At 39.4% G+C, this 16,891-nt stretch overlaps 1 protein-coding gene across 7 annotated transcripts in view; it reads right to left on the minus strand.

Moving 5' to 3' along the window:
* Positions 1–911: 911 nt before the first annotated feature.
* LOC116077728 (ATP-binding cassette sub-family A member 8-B) overlaps positions 912–16,891 on the minus strand; it is an 80,420-nt gene continuing 64,440 nt past the window's right edge. For 5 of the 7 annotated variants that reach the window (XM_031352469.1, XM_031352468.1, XM_031352471.1 and 2 more), the window contains 7 exons: positions 16,652–16,727; positions 16,466–16,560; positions 15,469–15,588; positions 15,109–15,249; positions 11,477–11,556; positions 10,030–10,085; positions 9,390–9,918 (listed from right to left, as the gene is read on the minus strand). In XM_031352469.1, coding sequence (XP_031208329.1) covers positions 9,820–9,918; positions 10,030–10,085; positions 11,477–11,556; positions 15,109–15,249; positions 15,469–15,588; positions 16,466–16,560; positions 16,652–16,727 — 667 coding nt within the window. In that variant the 3' untranslated portion in view covers positions 9,390–9,819. Of the gene's footprint in view, positions 1,005–4,587; positions 4,605–9,389; positions 9,919–10,029; positions 10,086–11,476; positions 11,557–15,108; positions 15,250–15,468; positions 15,589–16,465; positions 16,561–16,651; positions 16,728–16,891 lie in introns of those variants that run through there. The other 2 variants (XR_004113315.1, XR_004113316.1) reach the window with 2 other exon arrangements.

Below are 16,891 nucleotides of genomic sequence, written 5' to 3' on the forward strand. Positions count from 1 at the left end.
CATGGTTTAATAGAAATAAAAACCACCAGCATTGTCTTTGACATCTTGGCTGTTAGAAGTAGGTTGTATAGAGCTTTTTGTAGAGAACAATGCTGTCTTTCTTTTATTTTGAGTTTCTGTATTTGTGCTAAGTTGCTTTTCTTCACTAGTCTCAGAGGCTTTGATAGCTTACTGATCTCCCCTACTTCCTTTGATTACAATGTCCTGACCTTTCACCTTCTGGATTTCCATCAAGTTTATTATGATTCAAGTAGTGAAAGATCCACCTCTCCCTCCATTATTACTCTCTGACACCATCCCTCTGCCCCCCAGGCCCCATCTTTCCCTTCTTCTGCTTTCTTTGTCAACCTTCTGCCTTTCTTGGCTTTCTTAAGAGATCTGGCATCCAGGCTCTTGGACTTTCTGGATCACAGACCACATTCCATTCTAAATTCCTGTGTTTGAAACATCAGACAGGCAACACAATGCTTCAGAAATCTGTGTCTACCCATGTAGCAACCCCACATGTGTAAATATCTCTGCCATTCAAAAGTCCTTTTCAGATAAGCAAAGGAAGTAGCCATTCATAAAGGAGCGAAGAGTATTTATACCAACTAGAGACAGAATGTCATTGCCAGACAGCAGCAACTAAGTGGGCAACGGCTATGGTTTGGGTTTTACAAAAAAGAAACCAGAACCCCAGTAAAATCTGATAGTGGATGGCCAAAACCTGTGGCTGTGCCCATTCCACAGAGTCAGATGGCCTTTGGTTCAGAATGGTACAGATCTGAAGGTAAGTCACTCCAGGTATCTCTCTGCTTTCTCTTTCCTTGTCCTCTTTTCTGGCTTTCTAGATGATTAGCATTTAAATGATTACCTTGTGGGTTAGTGGTCTCCACCTCCTCCAAATCACAATAGAATTAAGCTACTTGCTGTATTTGATTTGTCTTCCTAGTTATTGACTTGCTGCCATTCCATTTGAGGCCGACTTTGCCAGTTTCCTTTGAACCCTAGAAACCCAAGGCCTGTAAATAGAAGGGCCAGTTAGTTGCCTCTGAAGAAATGTTTGCAGACTCTTGGTCAAGCAGGTCACCTTTGGCTATGTGCCTTGCATTGAAGTAAGAACAATTTATCTTTGCTAACACTCCAGTTGCTTTTCAGTAATTCTGCTCTGCTGTCACCCATAAGCATTCAATGTTTCCTTCAAATTCAAGGATAAATGCCTTTCAGCTCACATTCATCAGGCAGGCTAGTGCCAAAATGAATCTCTTTATCTTTAAACATTAAAAAGATTTGTATCTATCTATCTATCTATCTATCTATCTATCTATCTATCTATCTATTTGTGTGTATGCTTGTGTGTGTGTGTGTGTGTGTGTGTGTGTGTGTGTGTGTGTATGTGCATATGGAGGTCAGAAAAGGATGTTTGATCTCCGGGAGCTGTAATTAGAGTCATCCAAAGTGGGTGCTAGAACTGAACTGGAGTCCACTGGTGGAAACAACCAAACCATCTCTCCAGCCCCTTCTTAAAACATTGTCATGAACACTTCTGTTGGTAGAATGTAGCATGACAGGGGATAATATGCTAGTTATCTTTTCTGCTTCATACCACATATGTATGATTTCATTTCTGATTGAATTTGGAGCACATTGGGAAGGGTCTGGGGTTTCTACACCTGCTGTCTTTCAATCCAAGTAATTAGTATGAGATTGAGGCTGCTTGGGGTGATGAGAAGATGGACTGTCAGTAGGGCCCTGAGAAGCCTCTTTAGCTCTTGTATGATTTTGATTAATCTACTGATCTTCTTTGAATATTGATTTACAGAAATAGAGAAGGAGATGAATCTAGTTCCTGGGATTCTACTGTAACAACATAGTATGTTAAGGCTTGTTTAGGATTGGGCACTATTCTAATCATATATCTAGAAAGCTACCAGCCTGGCCTTATAGTCCTTGTGATTCCAAAATACTACATCTTTCTAGATAATGGAAAAGGTTAGTTAGGTATGCAAACTCAGTCGCAGGAAAATAAAGTCATGACATATGTCTTCTTCATTAGTTGCCTGGATTTATGATGATACACATGAATGGGGATAGAGGGGTTTTGTAGGCATATATTTTTCACAATGTAGTTTTACAAGGGTTCAACCTCCCCTCTAGCCCACCAACCACCAGAGGTAGTGGAAAAGAAAGGTTATTAGGATGTGGGGGAAGTGGACCTGTTCAGAAACATTTCTTTGAGCTGATTCCAATCTTTATTGTTTTTAGTTCAGTCCACTCAGTAGACACCACACAGGAACCAGCAGCTGCAGTCCAGTCCACTCAGCAGACACCACACATGACTCAGCAGCTGCAGGCCAATCCACTCAGCAGACACTGCACATGAGTCAGCAGCTGCAGTCCAGTCCACTCATCAGACACCACACATGAATCAGCAAGGGCTGTTCAATCCGGTCCAGTCCATTGGGAAGACATCACATATGAATCATCAAGTCCACTCAGCAGACACCACACATGAATCAGCAAGGGCTGTTCAATCCACTCAGCAGACACCACACAGGAACCAGCAGCTGCAGTCCAGTCTACTCAGCAGACACCACACATGAATCAGCAAGGGCAATTCAATCCACTCAGCAGACACCACACATGAATCAGTAAGGGCTGTTCAATCCACTCAGCAGACACCACACATGACTCAGCAGCTGCAGTCCAGTACACACAGCAGACACCACACATGAATCAGCAAGGGCAGTTCAATCCAGAAGAAACCATGAGGCTTACCAACCAGCTGAGTCTTCAAAAGCCACAAGAAACTGCAGGAATGTCATGAGAAGTTCTTTGTTGAGCTTTTCTCTATGAAGTCACTGCAAGCAAAGCTTAGCAATGCAATGTAAGGTGAACCACTACATTCATGTCATCAGCAAAGATTATCAAGGTGTAGCAAAGTGAACCAATACCCCAGCTCCCATGGTCTACGGGGTCATATTTACATTCTTTCTAAACATCACACATCCCGTCATGTGTCTGCTATAGCAAAACATCTTTTCACCTATGTCTGCTTCAGCAAAACATTCTTTCACATGCCTGTGTTTAGGAAAACAGCCTTACACATTTCTGTCTCAGTTAAACACTGTTATAACCTAACTAGGTCTCCAAAGTAACCAGAAATGTCCATTTTTAGGGTTTGTTTTAATTATACTTGGCAGACAATATTTCAAACATAAGTTCAAATGTTAGCATATCTAAATCCTCACAAGCTCATGTTAGCAAATATGCTTGATTATTTTAGCAAATATTTTAAAATGATTTTAAAGAAATTATTAAGTATGAGGCACTAAGGAAAGAAAGAAAAAAAAGACATGAAGAACAGACATGAAATGGAAAAATTAGCCAGATGTAGTGGTGAATTTCTTTAATCTCAGAACTAGGGAGTCAGAGACAAGTGGAGTTTGAAGCTAACCTAGTCTACACAGACTGTTCCAGGCCAGTCAGGTCATAGTTAGACCCATTCTCTCTCTCTCTCTCTCTCTCTCTCTCTCTCTCTCTCTCTCTCTCTCTGTATGTTTGTATTTCCTTGCCGCCTTACTCCCCCACCCTCCCTCTCTCTTCCCTCCTTCCTTTTCTCTCCTCCTCCCTCCCTCTCTCTTTCTTTGTTTCATGATGTGTATGTGTATGCATGTGATTTTACTTTTTCATCTGCTTGGTCATGTCATTGAGAATTGTATTCAAGATCTTTCTGAAGCCATATACTAAATGCATATGGAAGGTCAGTTATAATTTAGGGGTCTCTAATGCCCAGATTTGATGTTACAATAAAAATACAGCACAACCAAGTTCTAATAGCGAATTTTGGCTTTTCAGATTGTGTCTACATCATCAGGTGGTCAGTGGATAACTTAACTATGTGGGTACTGGGTGCTATGACCAATAGCACTTCACTATTTTTAGCTGTAACTGACCCTTTAGAACAGCAGGTATCCTGAGAGTAAATGTATGGATTTCACATTCTAGATTAGAAAAGCATGCTTAAATATTTTTTGAAGTGAAAATTTCTAGTTTCTTTGGAGGCTCAATTGTGTCATGTGATATTTTTCTGGAAGCTGTCTTATGAGAGGATGTTTTGCTGAAGCAGACAGGTAAGAGGGCATATGATGTTTTGCGAGAGTGGACACTGGAAAGGGTGCATGTTTAAAAAGAATATAAATATAATACCATAGACAACGAGAGGATGCTCTTGCATTGGTTTGCTTTGCAGCACTTTGCTGGTATCTTTGTTTGCCATGCTATGCCTTCATAGAGAAAAGGGCATTAAAGAACTTCTCATGGTATTCCAGCTGCTTCTTCCCACTTCCATTATCAGGGTTGGGGGAGCAGCCCCGGCAGGGTCTTTTTTCTTGTTGGTTCTTTTTGAGGCAGTGGAGGGGGAAGAATGTTGGCAGATGGTAAGACTTTTGTCTTATGAGATATGGGGGCTAAGACTATTGTCTTACAAGATATTTAGGGTTGCTGTATAATAATTAAAAATTTACTTATCTAAGTCTAGTTTACTTTGCTACTGTAGCTGACCTGCTTTCTGTGTTCCTCTGAGTCCAGAAACTGTAGTCTGTGACATTTAGCACCTCGTCCTAAAACAGCAGGAGATTAAGTAAATGATTAAACGCTAGAGATTTTTCCCTTTTGTCCAGATGCCTCTTGCTTGTCAGGCTAGGGGGAAGTTTGGAGCAATAAACTCCTATTGAACCAGGAGAAGAGAATAACTCTAGCAGAGGAAAAACTTTTACATAAGCAAATATGCATAAACTCACATAAGTTCACATACAGATTCACAATTCATACATGTGCATTTATACATTTCCATTCAAACAAGTTTGGCCCATCTTGCATGCACCCTCACAATTACATATTTACACATACATGCATTCATTCATTCTCACAATTACATTCTCTCTCTCTCTCTCTCTCTCTCTCATACACACACACACACACACACACACACACACACATCTGTAATTGCATATGCATATGGAGAAAAAGATCAAGGACCAGTGCAGAAGGAATTCACTCATTCTGGATGAAAAACGAGCTCTTTGTTCCTTTTAATAAGACTAAGCCTGCCTTATATTAAGAAAAGGCCTATTATGTCCCATGCTAAGAAGTCTGCCTGCTCCTTCTTTTTTCCTCTTCCCCCTGCATTCTGCACATTGCTCTCTTATTTTTTCATATTACCTATAGTTTCTAAGTTATTCCACTCTGCATTCTCGTTCTAATCTTGCTCTCTCCTTCTGCTCTGATGTCACAATAATGCTCTAACTCTCAATACCTTTTCTCCCAATGCTATTATTTATAAGTTCTTTTTGAGGTGAGATCTATCTAAAAAGTTCTCTTATGTCCTGACTAAGAAAAGGATCCTTAGTTCCATCCTAACCATTCTGTTCAGATTTGTCTAAAAAGTGTTCTGTCTAAAAAGTTCTCCTCAGCCAAGTTCTGTCTCTTTTCTTTGTCCTCAGCACTTAAACATCTTTCAAAATATATGATCATATGGTAAAAAGTTCATCACAAATTTACATAAAAATTAAAATCATGAATTGAAATGGAAGTTTACAACAGGGAATGTTTACATGTATATACATTAGAAGTAATTATCTAGCTAAATATCACCTGTCACAGCTCCACAGGTTCATTGAAAATTAAAAACAACTAAATTATTAGTGAAATTTTATATAGATAAACTCAGTCAATACTTTATCTTCTGTCCTAGCACCTATAATAAATTGTTAGTTTCCTTTTTATGACCTTTGGTTAATGGTTTTACAACCTCTTGGGTTGTGCTCTGAGTAGTAGAAATTGCTTCCTATCAGAAGCAATTAACTGGTGACACCTGGGAGACTGGCAGAGTTCTCATTGCAGTTTTGACTATCAGAAAAGGACTTAATAGCATTAAGTCATTATAAAAGAGCTTAATAAATACTGATATAACTTTAGGACTTCTTATAGAATCATCACTAAGTATTAAGAAGTCATCTATTAGTCTATATAGAATCACTACAAGGCAGTACATCTTCATAGGTCTGCAGAGATCTGCTCCAAAGGGTGGGCTAATACCTAATGATTGTTATATATATTTAGTAACAACAGGAAAAGCATATTAAGAGCTTCCTAAAATAATTTCCTCATAGCTCTCTTGCCTACTGGAGTTCCATGATAGATTTTAATCTAAGGCTGTCATCTCAGGAAGATCACCTGCTAGTTATTAGCTTTTCCTGGGTTGGCTCCTGACATTCCATGGATTCATTCTAATTCAGTGGAGCCTTGCAGTTTCTTCTGGATTGAACTGCTGCTACTGATTTGTGTTTGGTGTTTGCTATTGGACCGGACTGCCACTACTGATTCGTGTTTGGAACTGGCCCAAAGGACTACTTCTAAATAGATCTACATCCCTCATTTCCTATTAACCTTTCTTCTTACCTACCTTTGGTTGGTGGGATAGAAGGGAGGTTGAAGCATTTAAGAACCCTTATTAAAGTATATTTTCAAAAATCTAAGCCTACAGCTTTGATACAAAGAATTATCTGAAATATTTTAACTAAATATATCATACCCAGAAATGGAAACAATTGTATGAAAGTAACTGTTTATTTAACATTCTACAGAACTATGGCATCAAATGCCCTAAAGGCATGTGGAGAAGACTAGGCAAGCTTCCCTGTGGCCCAGCCTCTATCCAGCACTCACTCCTTTTCTCCAGTCCCTGAAGAACATCATAGTGTTTATAATATAGGTACTAAAATATTTCATTGATCTTATATAAAAATAGATGTCTTCAAGGAATAACACAGTCTTCTTTTTAAATTAAGTTTTATTGCATTATGATGAGAAAAGGTACATAATTTCAGTTTATCTGAATGTGTTAACATTTAAAAACATATTTTAAATAAATAGAATTATATCATATTCTTCATGACCTTTGTACCCCAACTCCTCCCAGAGATCCCCCCTTCAATGCCTGCAATACCTTATGTTTTTTGTCATATTCTTTAAAATTTATAAAATATTGTAAAAATAAAAATGAGTATTATAAAAGTTTGATATAAAACAACAATCCATTGAACAGTGTTATGTAGATGCTTGTCTACAGAATACTGAAAATACATGTTTTTCTCAATATAATTTTTAAATAACTCCAAACATATTAACATATATTTTAAAATAAGACATCACTACTAGTTTATTTTTAATGAACATAAATAGATAAAGTCTTTTTGTTTGTTTCCTTGTTTTGTCTTTAGTAGAACTTAAAATCTTGGCTCTTACTGTGGTACAAGCCCAAAATAAGAACAATTTTTAGATATTGGAGTTCATTGTAATAAGGCAGTACTTCAATGACCCTCACATCACCAAAGGATTTTACCTCCATCGTAGCTAAGCTGAGAGTTGACAGTTCTGCTGCGCCAAGGAATGAATTGTTGGCACAACTTTTGGGTACAGATTTCCTGCTATTGTCAAAGCTATTTGACTTGAGTGATTGTCTTCATTCTCAGCCTACAGAGAACAGGTTACATTCATTTAAAAAATGGTGTGTGTATTAAGATGGTCATTCTATAAAGTCATTCACCAACTGTTTCAATGAACAATGGTTCTGCTTGAAGGGTGCCACAGACATTAGGTGAAGCTAAGAATTTGGTTCATTAGCTGTGATAATTTGGAAAAGCATTCATCTCAGAGAAAGAGTAACTTTCTTCTTCAAACTTGATACAAGAGCTACAAACGTCAAGCAAAGCATTCAGTCTCACTCTTTGTTGTTTTCTTTCCTACAAGCCACCTCCTAAGTTAATTGTCTATGTCTCTCTTGGGTATATAAATACTTTTGAAATAGATTATCTGTTCTGAAAACCATAGTATAATATAAAAACATGAAATAAACAATACTACTAATAGAGAGGCTGAGATAGGAGAAGCATGATTTCAAAACCACTATGTGGTACACAGCAAGGCACCATCAAGTACAAACAAGCAGAAAGTGTATATGGATTGTACAATATTGGACCTATTTCTCCAATTACCAAATTAGAGAGACCACTGGATGATAGCCAACAAATTTCTAATTCCTCATACTTTTGAATTTCAATTGATTAGGATATGTTGGTAATATTAATTTTCATATTAAGAGATGTTAAGAAAAAGTAATTGTTACTTCCTATTATTTTTGTTGTTAGAGGTGGAATTATGTTTGTGTGGGTTTGTTGAAAGATTACTTTCTTGCTTCTTCTAGGGTATAGTTTTTGCTCCTTATATTGGTGTTTTCCCTCTATTATCCTTTGTAGGGCTAGATGTGTGGAAAGATATTGTGTAAATTTGGTTCTGTCATGGAATGTCTTGTTTTCTCCATCTATGGTAATTGAGAGTTTTGCTAGGTATAGTAGCCTGGGCTGGCATTTGTGTTCTCTTAGGGTTTGTATGACATCTGCCCAGGATCTTCTAGCTTTCATAGTCTCTGGTGAGAAGTCTGGTGTAATTCTGATAGGCCTGCCTTTACATCTTACTTGACTTTTTCCTCTTGCTGCTTTTAAAATTCTTTCTTTGTTTAGTGCATTTGGTGTTTTGATTATTATGTGACAGGGGGAATTTTTTTTCTAGTCCAGTCTATTTGGAGTTCTGTAGGCTTCTTATATGCTCATGGGCATCTATTTCTTTAGGTTAGGGAAGTTTTCTTCTATAATTTTGCTGAAGATATTTACTGGCTCTTTAAGTCGGGAGTCTTCACTCTCTTCTATACCTATTATCTTTAGGTTTGGTCTTTTCATTGTGTCCTGGATTTCCTGGATGTTTTTGGTTAGGAGTTTTTTGCTTTTTGCATTTTCTTTGACTGTTTTGTCAATGTTTTCTATGGTGTCTTCTGCCCCTGAGATTCTCTCTCTTATCTCTTATATTCTGTTGGTGATGCTTGCATTTATGACTCCTGATGTCTTTCTTAGGTTTTTTAACTCCAGTGTTGTCTCCCTTTGTGATTTCTTTATTTTTTCTATTTCCATTTTTAAATCCTGGATGGTTTTATTCATTTACTTCACTTGTTTGATTGTGTTTTCCTGTAGTTCTTTAAGGGATTTTTGTGTTTCCTCCTTAAGGGCATCTAGCTGTTTACCTGTGTTCTTCTGTATTTCTTGGAGAGAGTTATTTATGTGCTTCCTAAAGTCCTGAATTATCATCATGAGAAGTGAATTTATATCTGAATCTTTCTTTTCCAGTGTGATGGTGTGTCCATGGTGTTACAGTGGGAAAATTGGGTTCTGATGATACCAAATAACCTTGGTTTCATTTGCTTATTTTCTTATGCTTGCTTCCTGCCGTCTGGTTATCCTAAGTGCTACCTGCCCTCGCTAAATCTGACTGGGGCCTGTCTTTCCTGTGATCCTGGTTGTGTTAGAACTCCTCAGAGTCAAGCTGTCTCCATGATCCTGTGATTCTGTGATCCTGTGATCCTGGGCCCATTAGAGCGCCTGGGAGTAGAGCTTCCCTGGGTATTATGGGACCCACTGAAGAATTTGCACCCAAGGTCTACTCAGGGCACCAGCCCAGACAGACCAGAAGCAACTCATGCCACTGAGCTGGCGGAGTTCCTATGTGCCTGGGTCCTGCTGGTCCCAGCTACCCCTGGTGTTGGTACAGATGTTGTGTCTTCCTCACCTTTGATCCTATGATCCTGGGTGTGTTAGAGGATTTGGGAGTAGATCTTCCTTTGGATGTTGTGGGACTGGCTGCAAAATTTACACCCAAAGTCTGCTCAGGGCACCGGCCTAGACCGGAACAACACAGTCTTATGAAGGAACAGGAAATATTTTTGGCTTAAGCCTCTTCCTGTGGGAGGAGCTTCCACCTTATGGAGGAATCTAGTCCTTCCTCAAAATCATCCAGCTCCTGCTCCTTGGAGAGCTCTAGGAAGACCTGGAAAAGATGGATGAGAAAGAGAGATGTCACATGTAGCTGCAAGTGAATCAGAGTAGCAAGTTATGTGTTTGCATTTTGTGGGTAGTAAAGTCATTGCGGATGACCCACCTGCTCCAGGGTAGACTGAGAGAGGCTGTACTCCTCCAGGTCAAAGGTCTGCTTAACTGTGTAAGGAGAATTGCATTTAGGAGTATGTATATTTTCTTATAAAGATAGTCTCATAAGCCAACAGCAGGCACACATAATTAAAATGTTAAATATGTTATGATAAATCCACTCAGTTAAAAATACATCAACATGGGCTGGAGGGATGGCTCAGTGGTTACAAGCACTGACTGCTCTTCTAGAGGTCCTGAGTTCAATTCCCAGCAACCACATGGTGGCTCACAACCATCTGTAATAGGATCTGATGCCTTCTTCTGCTGTGTCTTAAGAGAGTAACATTGTATTCACATACATTAAATAAATAAATCTAAAAAAAAAAAAGCAAGCTATTAATCCACAAAAGCTTTAAAAAAATACATCAACACATTTACTTTGACTGGGGGAACACTGCTTGTATTAAGCTAACATGCTGGGTACTTTTTGGATTCTGGGCTTAAGGGAGAAATGGGAATGAGAAATGTTCTTTTCTTGTGCATAAGCCACTGGTTTTGCACAGCCACATAGGAAGATGCAAATGAAAGATGCTTGAATCAGACTGCTTTGGAAGATTCTAGAGAAGGACGTCAGGTTTACTAGAGAGAGAATAGCTTCATGCACTTTTTCTAAAAGACACTGAAGAGTCCCATGATTTAACTTGGAACCTTCCTTGTCAACCAGAATAGAATGGGAAGGGCATGGCATAGAATTGAAGCCAAACCACAACTAGAAACAGTCTTTCCCCCAGTAAATAACACAGTCTTGGGGTTGACAATGCAATCAAATATCCTGCAACGGTTTCCCTTTCCCTTGTTCCTTCTCCACCCCTTTCCTCCCCTCCTCCTTTTCCTTTCTTTTCCTTTCCTTTCCTTTCATTTCCTTTCCTTTCATTTCCTTTCCTTTCGTTTCGTTTTGTTTTGTTTTGTTTTCTTCTCTTTTCTGAGACAGTGTTCACTTTGTAGCTTTGCCTGGCCTGGAGCATGTGGTAATCCTCTTGTTTAGTCTCCAGTTAAAGGCATGAGCTACTATGCCTTAGAGTCAATTTCTTAATATACTAAGGCAATAAAACAATATATCAGTCCATAAAAATTTGGTGAAAATTAAAGTAACATATGCATCAGTATTCGAAAAGAAAGCATTTGCTTAAATGTAGTTAAGTTTGACTTAGACTGTATCAATATATATGCAAAGACATACCAAAAGCCCAGAAAGTGGAAGTAAAATCCATTCCTGCTTCCATTTCCCCTTATCAGCCCTTATCTCCTTGGTATTGTGCTTCTAAAATTCATTTTAAGATTTAAGTTTTGATCTTAATGTGTTATGAAACATTTCATTTCTGTTATGAGCATAGATTATTGTATGATTTAAAATAATTCCCTCCTCAGTATCTTACTTTCTGAGACACAGGTCTTACCCTTCTCTAACTTGAAGAAAGCTTGGGATAAAGGTTGCACATCTTCCACTGGTAATTTGTAAACCATCAGAGGAGAGTACCTGGGATCAGAGGGAAGACACATCAGCTAAGGCACATGTAAACTAACTACAACCTCACCGTCCAACTGTCATTATTTTTAATCAGGACCAAGAATTGTCAACAGCAGATCTACTCTCTTATTTTTTTGTGTGTTTATGTTAAGTGTGGTAAGTCTTTCTGTGTATGTGGGTACACACACATATGCTAATATATGTACAAGGGTGTACATGCACACTTGGAAGCATTGCACACTTGGGCATCATTCCTAAGACATTATCCACCGCTTTGCTTTGTTTTTCAGAGTCTGGACTGCAGTCTGCCACGTAGGCTGGGTTGGCGGATCAGTGAGCCCAGGGATTTTCCTTTCCACACTTCTCTCCGGACATCCCCAGAGCTAGGATTACAAATAGGTATCACCATATTCTTAATATTATTTTATTTGAACGATAGTGATTAAACTCAGGGCCTGGTGCTTGTGAGGCAAGTACTTCACTGACTGGCCGTTTTCTTAGCTCATTATCAAACTTTTAAGTGCAGGATAGAGTTAGGATGGCTAAATGCTGTACTGCTGACCTGCAGAGAGTGGTGTTGGCTCTGAGCTCAGTGTGGCACAACTGATCTACAAAGAGAGATGATGGCTGTGTAGTCAATACTGCAAGCTGACCTACAGAGCTCATTCATCTTGTTTAACTGATGCTCCTCATTTCCCTCTTCCTATATGCTGGAAAGCAACATTTCACCTTGAGTTCCTAAGGATTTGACAATTTTTAGATACCTCACAAGCAGAACCATGCAGCATTTATCTTAACATGATTAGTTTATTTGCTTAGTGTGAAGTTCTCAAGACTGTGTATTCCAGTTTCCTTCTATTAAAGGTAGAACACTATTCTAACACACATACACATGTATGCATGCACAACTTTAAAAAAGTCTATTATCTGCTTATCTATATCATGACCCCACCAGACACAAAAAATATTATGAAAGAGGGGGCAGAAAAACTATAAGAGCCATAGGGAGGAGCCATGGGGAGGACTGGCTTGGAACCATATCCTCAGGATACAACCAGAAAACCACATTTATGAACACCCAATGGCAGGGGTTGCCTGCATGAGATATGTATATATATATAGTATCAAGAATGTCAGCAGCCCAGAATGGAGCAGGAAAGGGCTTATGAATCCCACCCTTAACCAAAGAGCTATTGACAATTGCTGGCTTCTGCAGGAGAATCAGTTTTCTTTTAGGGTGTGGCCCCTAGTAGGTAGACTATGCTCCAGTGGATGGCCCTCTGTATGCATGAGCTGATGGACAAATTGGAAACAGAAGGCTATTTAAAAAATTAAAAAGAAAACACAAAGTTAATGTGGTGTGGTGATAAGGTGGAAGTCAGATCTTGAGAGTGTTACGGGGTAAGAGTGGAGGGTGAATATGATCAAAATACATTATCTGAAATTCTTAATAAATTAATAAAGTAGTATTTATTCACATGTTAGTGGATGTTTGGGCTCTTTCTATGTTTTCTCTTTTGAAGATACTTGTTCAGTGAATGTGAGGGAATAGACATCTACTGGAGATGTTTATTTCAATTCTTTGGATATGTACCAGAAGTGGGGTTTTTTGGTCAATTGATGGTTATGCTCCTTACACCTAGCAGTTGAGCAATTCTGCATTTCTACCAATAGAAAACACATGTTCTCCATGTTCTAGTTCTCCCATATCCTTGCCAATGGCTGCCTTCATTTTTAAAGGTAATTATCCATCCTGCCCTTTGTGAGATGATCGCTCACTGTGATTTGGATTTATATTAACCTGAATAGAAGTGACACAGCACCTTTAATATACTTGTAAGACATTTGCATGCTTTCTCTGAAGAAACAGCCACTCATTTTTAAAATCAAATTATTAGGTTTGGGGCTTATTTTGTTTGCTTTTTATAATTATCATTTTCTTACATTTTTTGGATACAAATCTACATCAGATACGTAGTTTGACATTCTGCAGTAGGCCACCCTTTTATCTGGTTGACTCTTTCTTTTGCTGTATAGAAGCTTCTCAGTTGATGTAATCCTATGTGTCTGAGTTTTTATGGCCTATGACTCTGGTATTGTATCCATGAATTAATCCTCAAGACCAATGTCTCACAGTTTTTTTTTTTTAATTGATATTTTCTACTTCAAGTTTCAGGTAAGTGCCAATAGGGTTTCAGTTGATTTTTTGATATGGTCCAAGTTTTGACCCATTTTCCTTCATTTTCTTTTTTCTTTTTTGTTGAAGATTATCTCTCCTCTCTATTGTGTTTTCTTGCCACTCAGGTTTGAGATAAAATGATCAGATAATTATGGCTTTATTTACGAGCTTTCTGTTCTCTTCTGTTGGTCTCCATGTCTTTCTTCATACAAATGTCATACTATTGAATCCACAGTGAGGATTAATGGGAGAGTAAGACTCAGAGGGTTTTGTATTTGTGGGTCATTGAGTGGAGGTGAATAGATTATAAGCCTGACTCGCCTTTGGCCTCACTGTCAAAGCTGAACATTGGCACTTGGCGGCTGCTCCTCCTCCTCCTCCTCCTCCTTCCCCTCCTTCTCCTTCCAAGCTCTGAAACTATCAATTTCTCAATGTTTCATATAGGAGTGAAAACCTAGATGACTACCGAATGCCAATCATATTCCTCTTACCCCATCATATTTACCAGAGAAGAATGTAACTTCTGACAAAGAGACAAGGAATTCATTACCATATAATGTCAGTAGTGGAGATTTAATAAATAACTATTTTTTTATATATAAACATGGCCATCACAGAGGCATAGAACATATTTCATAATATACTTTCTCACAGCCTATAGGGCAATCATTCCCATACACTGCTCATTTTCTATTCCTTCATTATATATTTGTTTGATTTTGAGCTGTAACTTAGTCACAGCATGATTTAAAGGGCCAGACTCTCACAAAACATTTTTGGAATCACAGTGTGTGTGTGTGTGTGTGTGTGTGTGTTTTGGCAGAGCATACCTATGCAGTGATCAGATAATAACTTTGTGTGTCTTTCCCTGTTGCTCTCCACCATATTTTTTCACAAAAGTGTCTCTAACTGTACCTGGATCTCACTAGTTCAGCTAGGCTAGCTGGCCATCAAAAGAACAAGATTTACCTGTCTCCACTCTTGGTGTAGGGACTACAGGGCTGTACAGTCACACTGGGCTTTTTATGTGGGTGTTGAGTAACTAAATTCAAATTCTCATGCTTGCATAGCAAACACTTAACCCTGAGTTACCTTCTAGTCTCTCAAACATATTATTTTAGTTTAGAATGACAATCTTGATCCTGAAAAGTCTTTGTGAGGAAGAAATGATATAAGCCAAGGATGGGACATAGCACATAGTAGGGCCACAACATGTGGTGCATCTGCTTTTACATCAGCTCTATCTTCTCTACTTTGCTTTGCATCAAGTATCTATCAAGTAATTTTTCTGCCAAGTTTCCTTTCAACTGACTACAAACCAATGTAACTGGCAGGGGGAAACCAACATTTGGTATCAGATCAAAACCAAAGAGCAATGTTACCGTTCCTGCCGAGCAGCCTGGGGGAAAAGCCTGAGGACCTCTGTGTTGAGCGGCTCCACCTGTGTGGGAGTCTTCACCTTCATCTCCAGCAGGTAATCTTTGCCAAATTTGCTTTTGAGATGTTGGATGGATCCAATACATCTGGGAATTAGAGAAAGATGTGTTCAGAATAGGGAAAGAGAAGTATGTGTGACAGTGTTTGAAACCCTCAGCTTGATCCCAGGTCTGTCTCAGGGTCTTTGCTGTTAACTGGGGTATAGCAATTCTAGCCACTATACTTACTTCCTCGTCTATGGTAAAAAAAAAAAAAAACCATCTAGTCACACGCTGAAAGAGTGAGGGTGATCTCAAGACACTCACCTCAGCTTTCCAGACACCAGGATGGCCACTCGGTCACATAGAGCCTCGGCTTCTGCCATGTAATGGGTGGTCAGCAGGGCGCCCCTCTCTGTATTTTTTATGATGGCCCTGATTGCTTGCCTATATTGTCAAGACAGCATTCTCAATTTAGAGAGTAGTGTAATAAATAAGAAAATGACAGAGACAGGAAGCATGCATAGAGAGAACACCTGCAGTATGCAATATTTATTATGAGCTTGTACAAAGAGGGAAATTCTGTTAAAACAGGCATGTACATGGGGACAGAATGATGCAAAACTCAACCGTGTCACCCAAGCCAGCAGAAGGAAGTCATTGCAGAATAAATGACAGTTTTTACAATTTACCGAGAACCACTGTTCTCATGCCCAGCACCAGACGCTTGATTGTGGTGCAAAAGTTCCTGTACCAACCCGGAGATACCTGCATACCTGCGCTGCTCTGGTACCCACAGGGAGCATCTTGAGCGGCTCGAGCCTGTGCTATATGTGCATCCTTCCTCAGAAATGGTAGAGAACTATTATTAGAGAAATGCTAGTTTGCAGACCATCGGTTTTACTAAGGGTATTGGCAGTTTTGTTTTTTTTAATGTACATAAAAAGTTTTAAGATATACTTTTGTAAGTCTTTCTGTGTGTTTTATATGCCTGTGTACATGTGTCATGTGTATGTATGTGCACATGTGTGCATGTGTAGGTAGAGGCTAGAGGCCAAGGTTGGGTATCCTGTTATCCACATTAATTTTTGAAAGAGCAGCTCTCGCTGAACCTGGAGCTCACCAATTGGCCAAGGCCGGCTAGTCAGTGAGCTCCAGCTCTCCTGACTTCAGCTCCACGGTGCTGAGATTCCAGCAGGCATGATTACCCCCTGGGTTTTTATGTGGGTGTTGGAAATCTGAACCCTCATCTTTTTGTGTGAGTGAAACTGTTTCCAAGATCCCTTCTAGGTGTGAGTTCAACCCCATGGCAGCACCTCCTCACCATATTTGCTGCTGCCCCTCAGGATCCATCCCGGTGGATGGCTCATCCAGAAGCAATATAGATGGGTTCCCCAGGATGCTCAGCACAAAGCACAGCTGCAACAAGAGGGGCAGCCCATGTGGCATCACCTCAAGTGTGTCCCCTGAGGTATTGCTCGAAGCTCTTCCCCCTGAGCCCTGCCTGTACCTTTCTCTTCACTCCCTCTGACAGCGTCTTCACCGGAGACTTCAGCTGGTCCTGCAGCTTGAGCGCATCCGCCAACCTGTAGAGAAACAGTGGAGCATCACTGTCCACTCTGTGATGAAGAGAGATGATGGGAGGGTGGAGCAGTGAGCTTGGTCAAGTTTGAGGAGTGGGACTCATAGGTAGAATTCTGGAGCTATTGTGTGTGTGTATGAGTGTGTGTGTGTGTGTGTGTGTGTGTGT

Source organism: Mastomys coucha, unplaced genomic scaffold (genome assembly GCF_008632895.1).
Source record: "Mastomys coucha isolate ucsf_1 unplaced genomic scaffold, UCSF_Mcou_1 pScaffold5, whole genome shotgun sequence".
Classification (NCBI taxonomy): domain Eukaryota; kingdom Metazoa; phylum Chordata; class Mammalia; order Rodentia; family Muridae; genus Mastomys; species Mastomys coucha.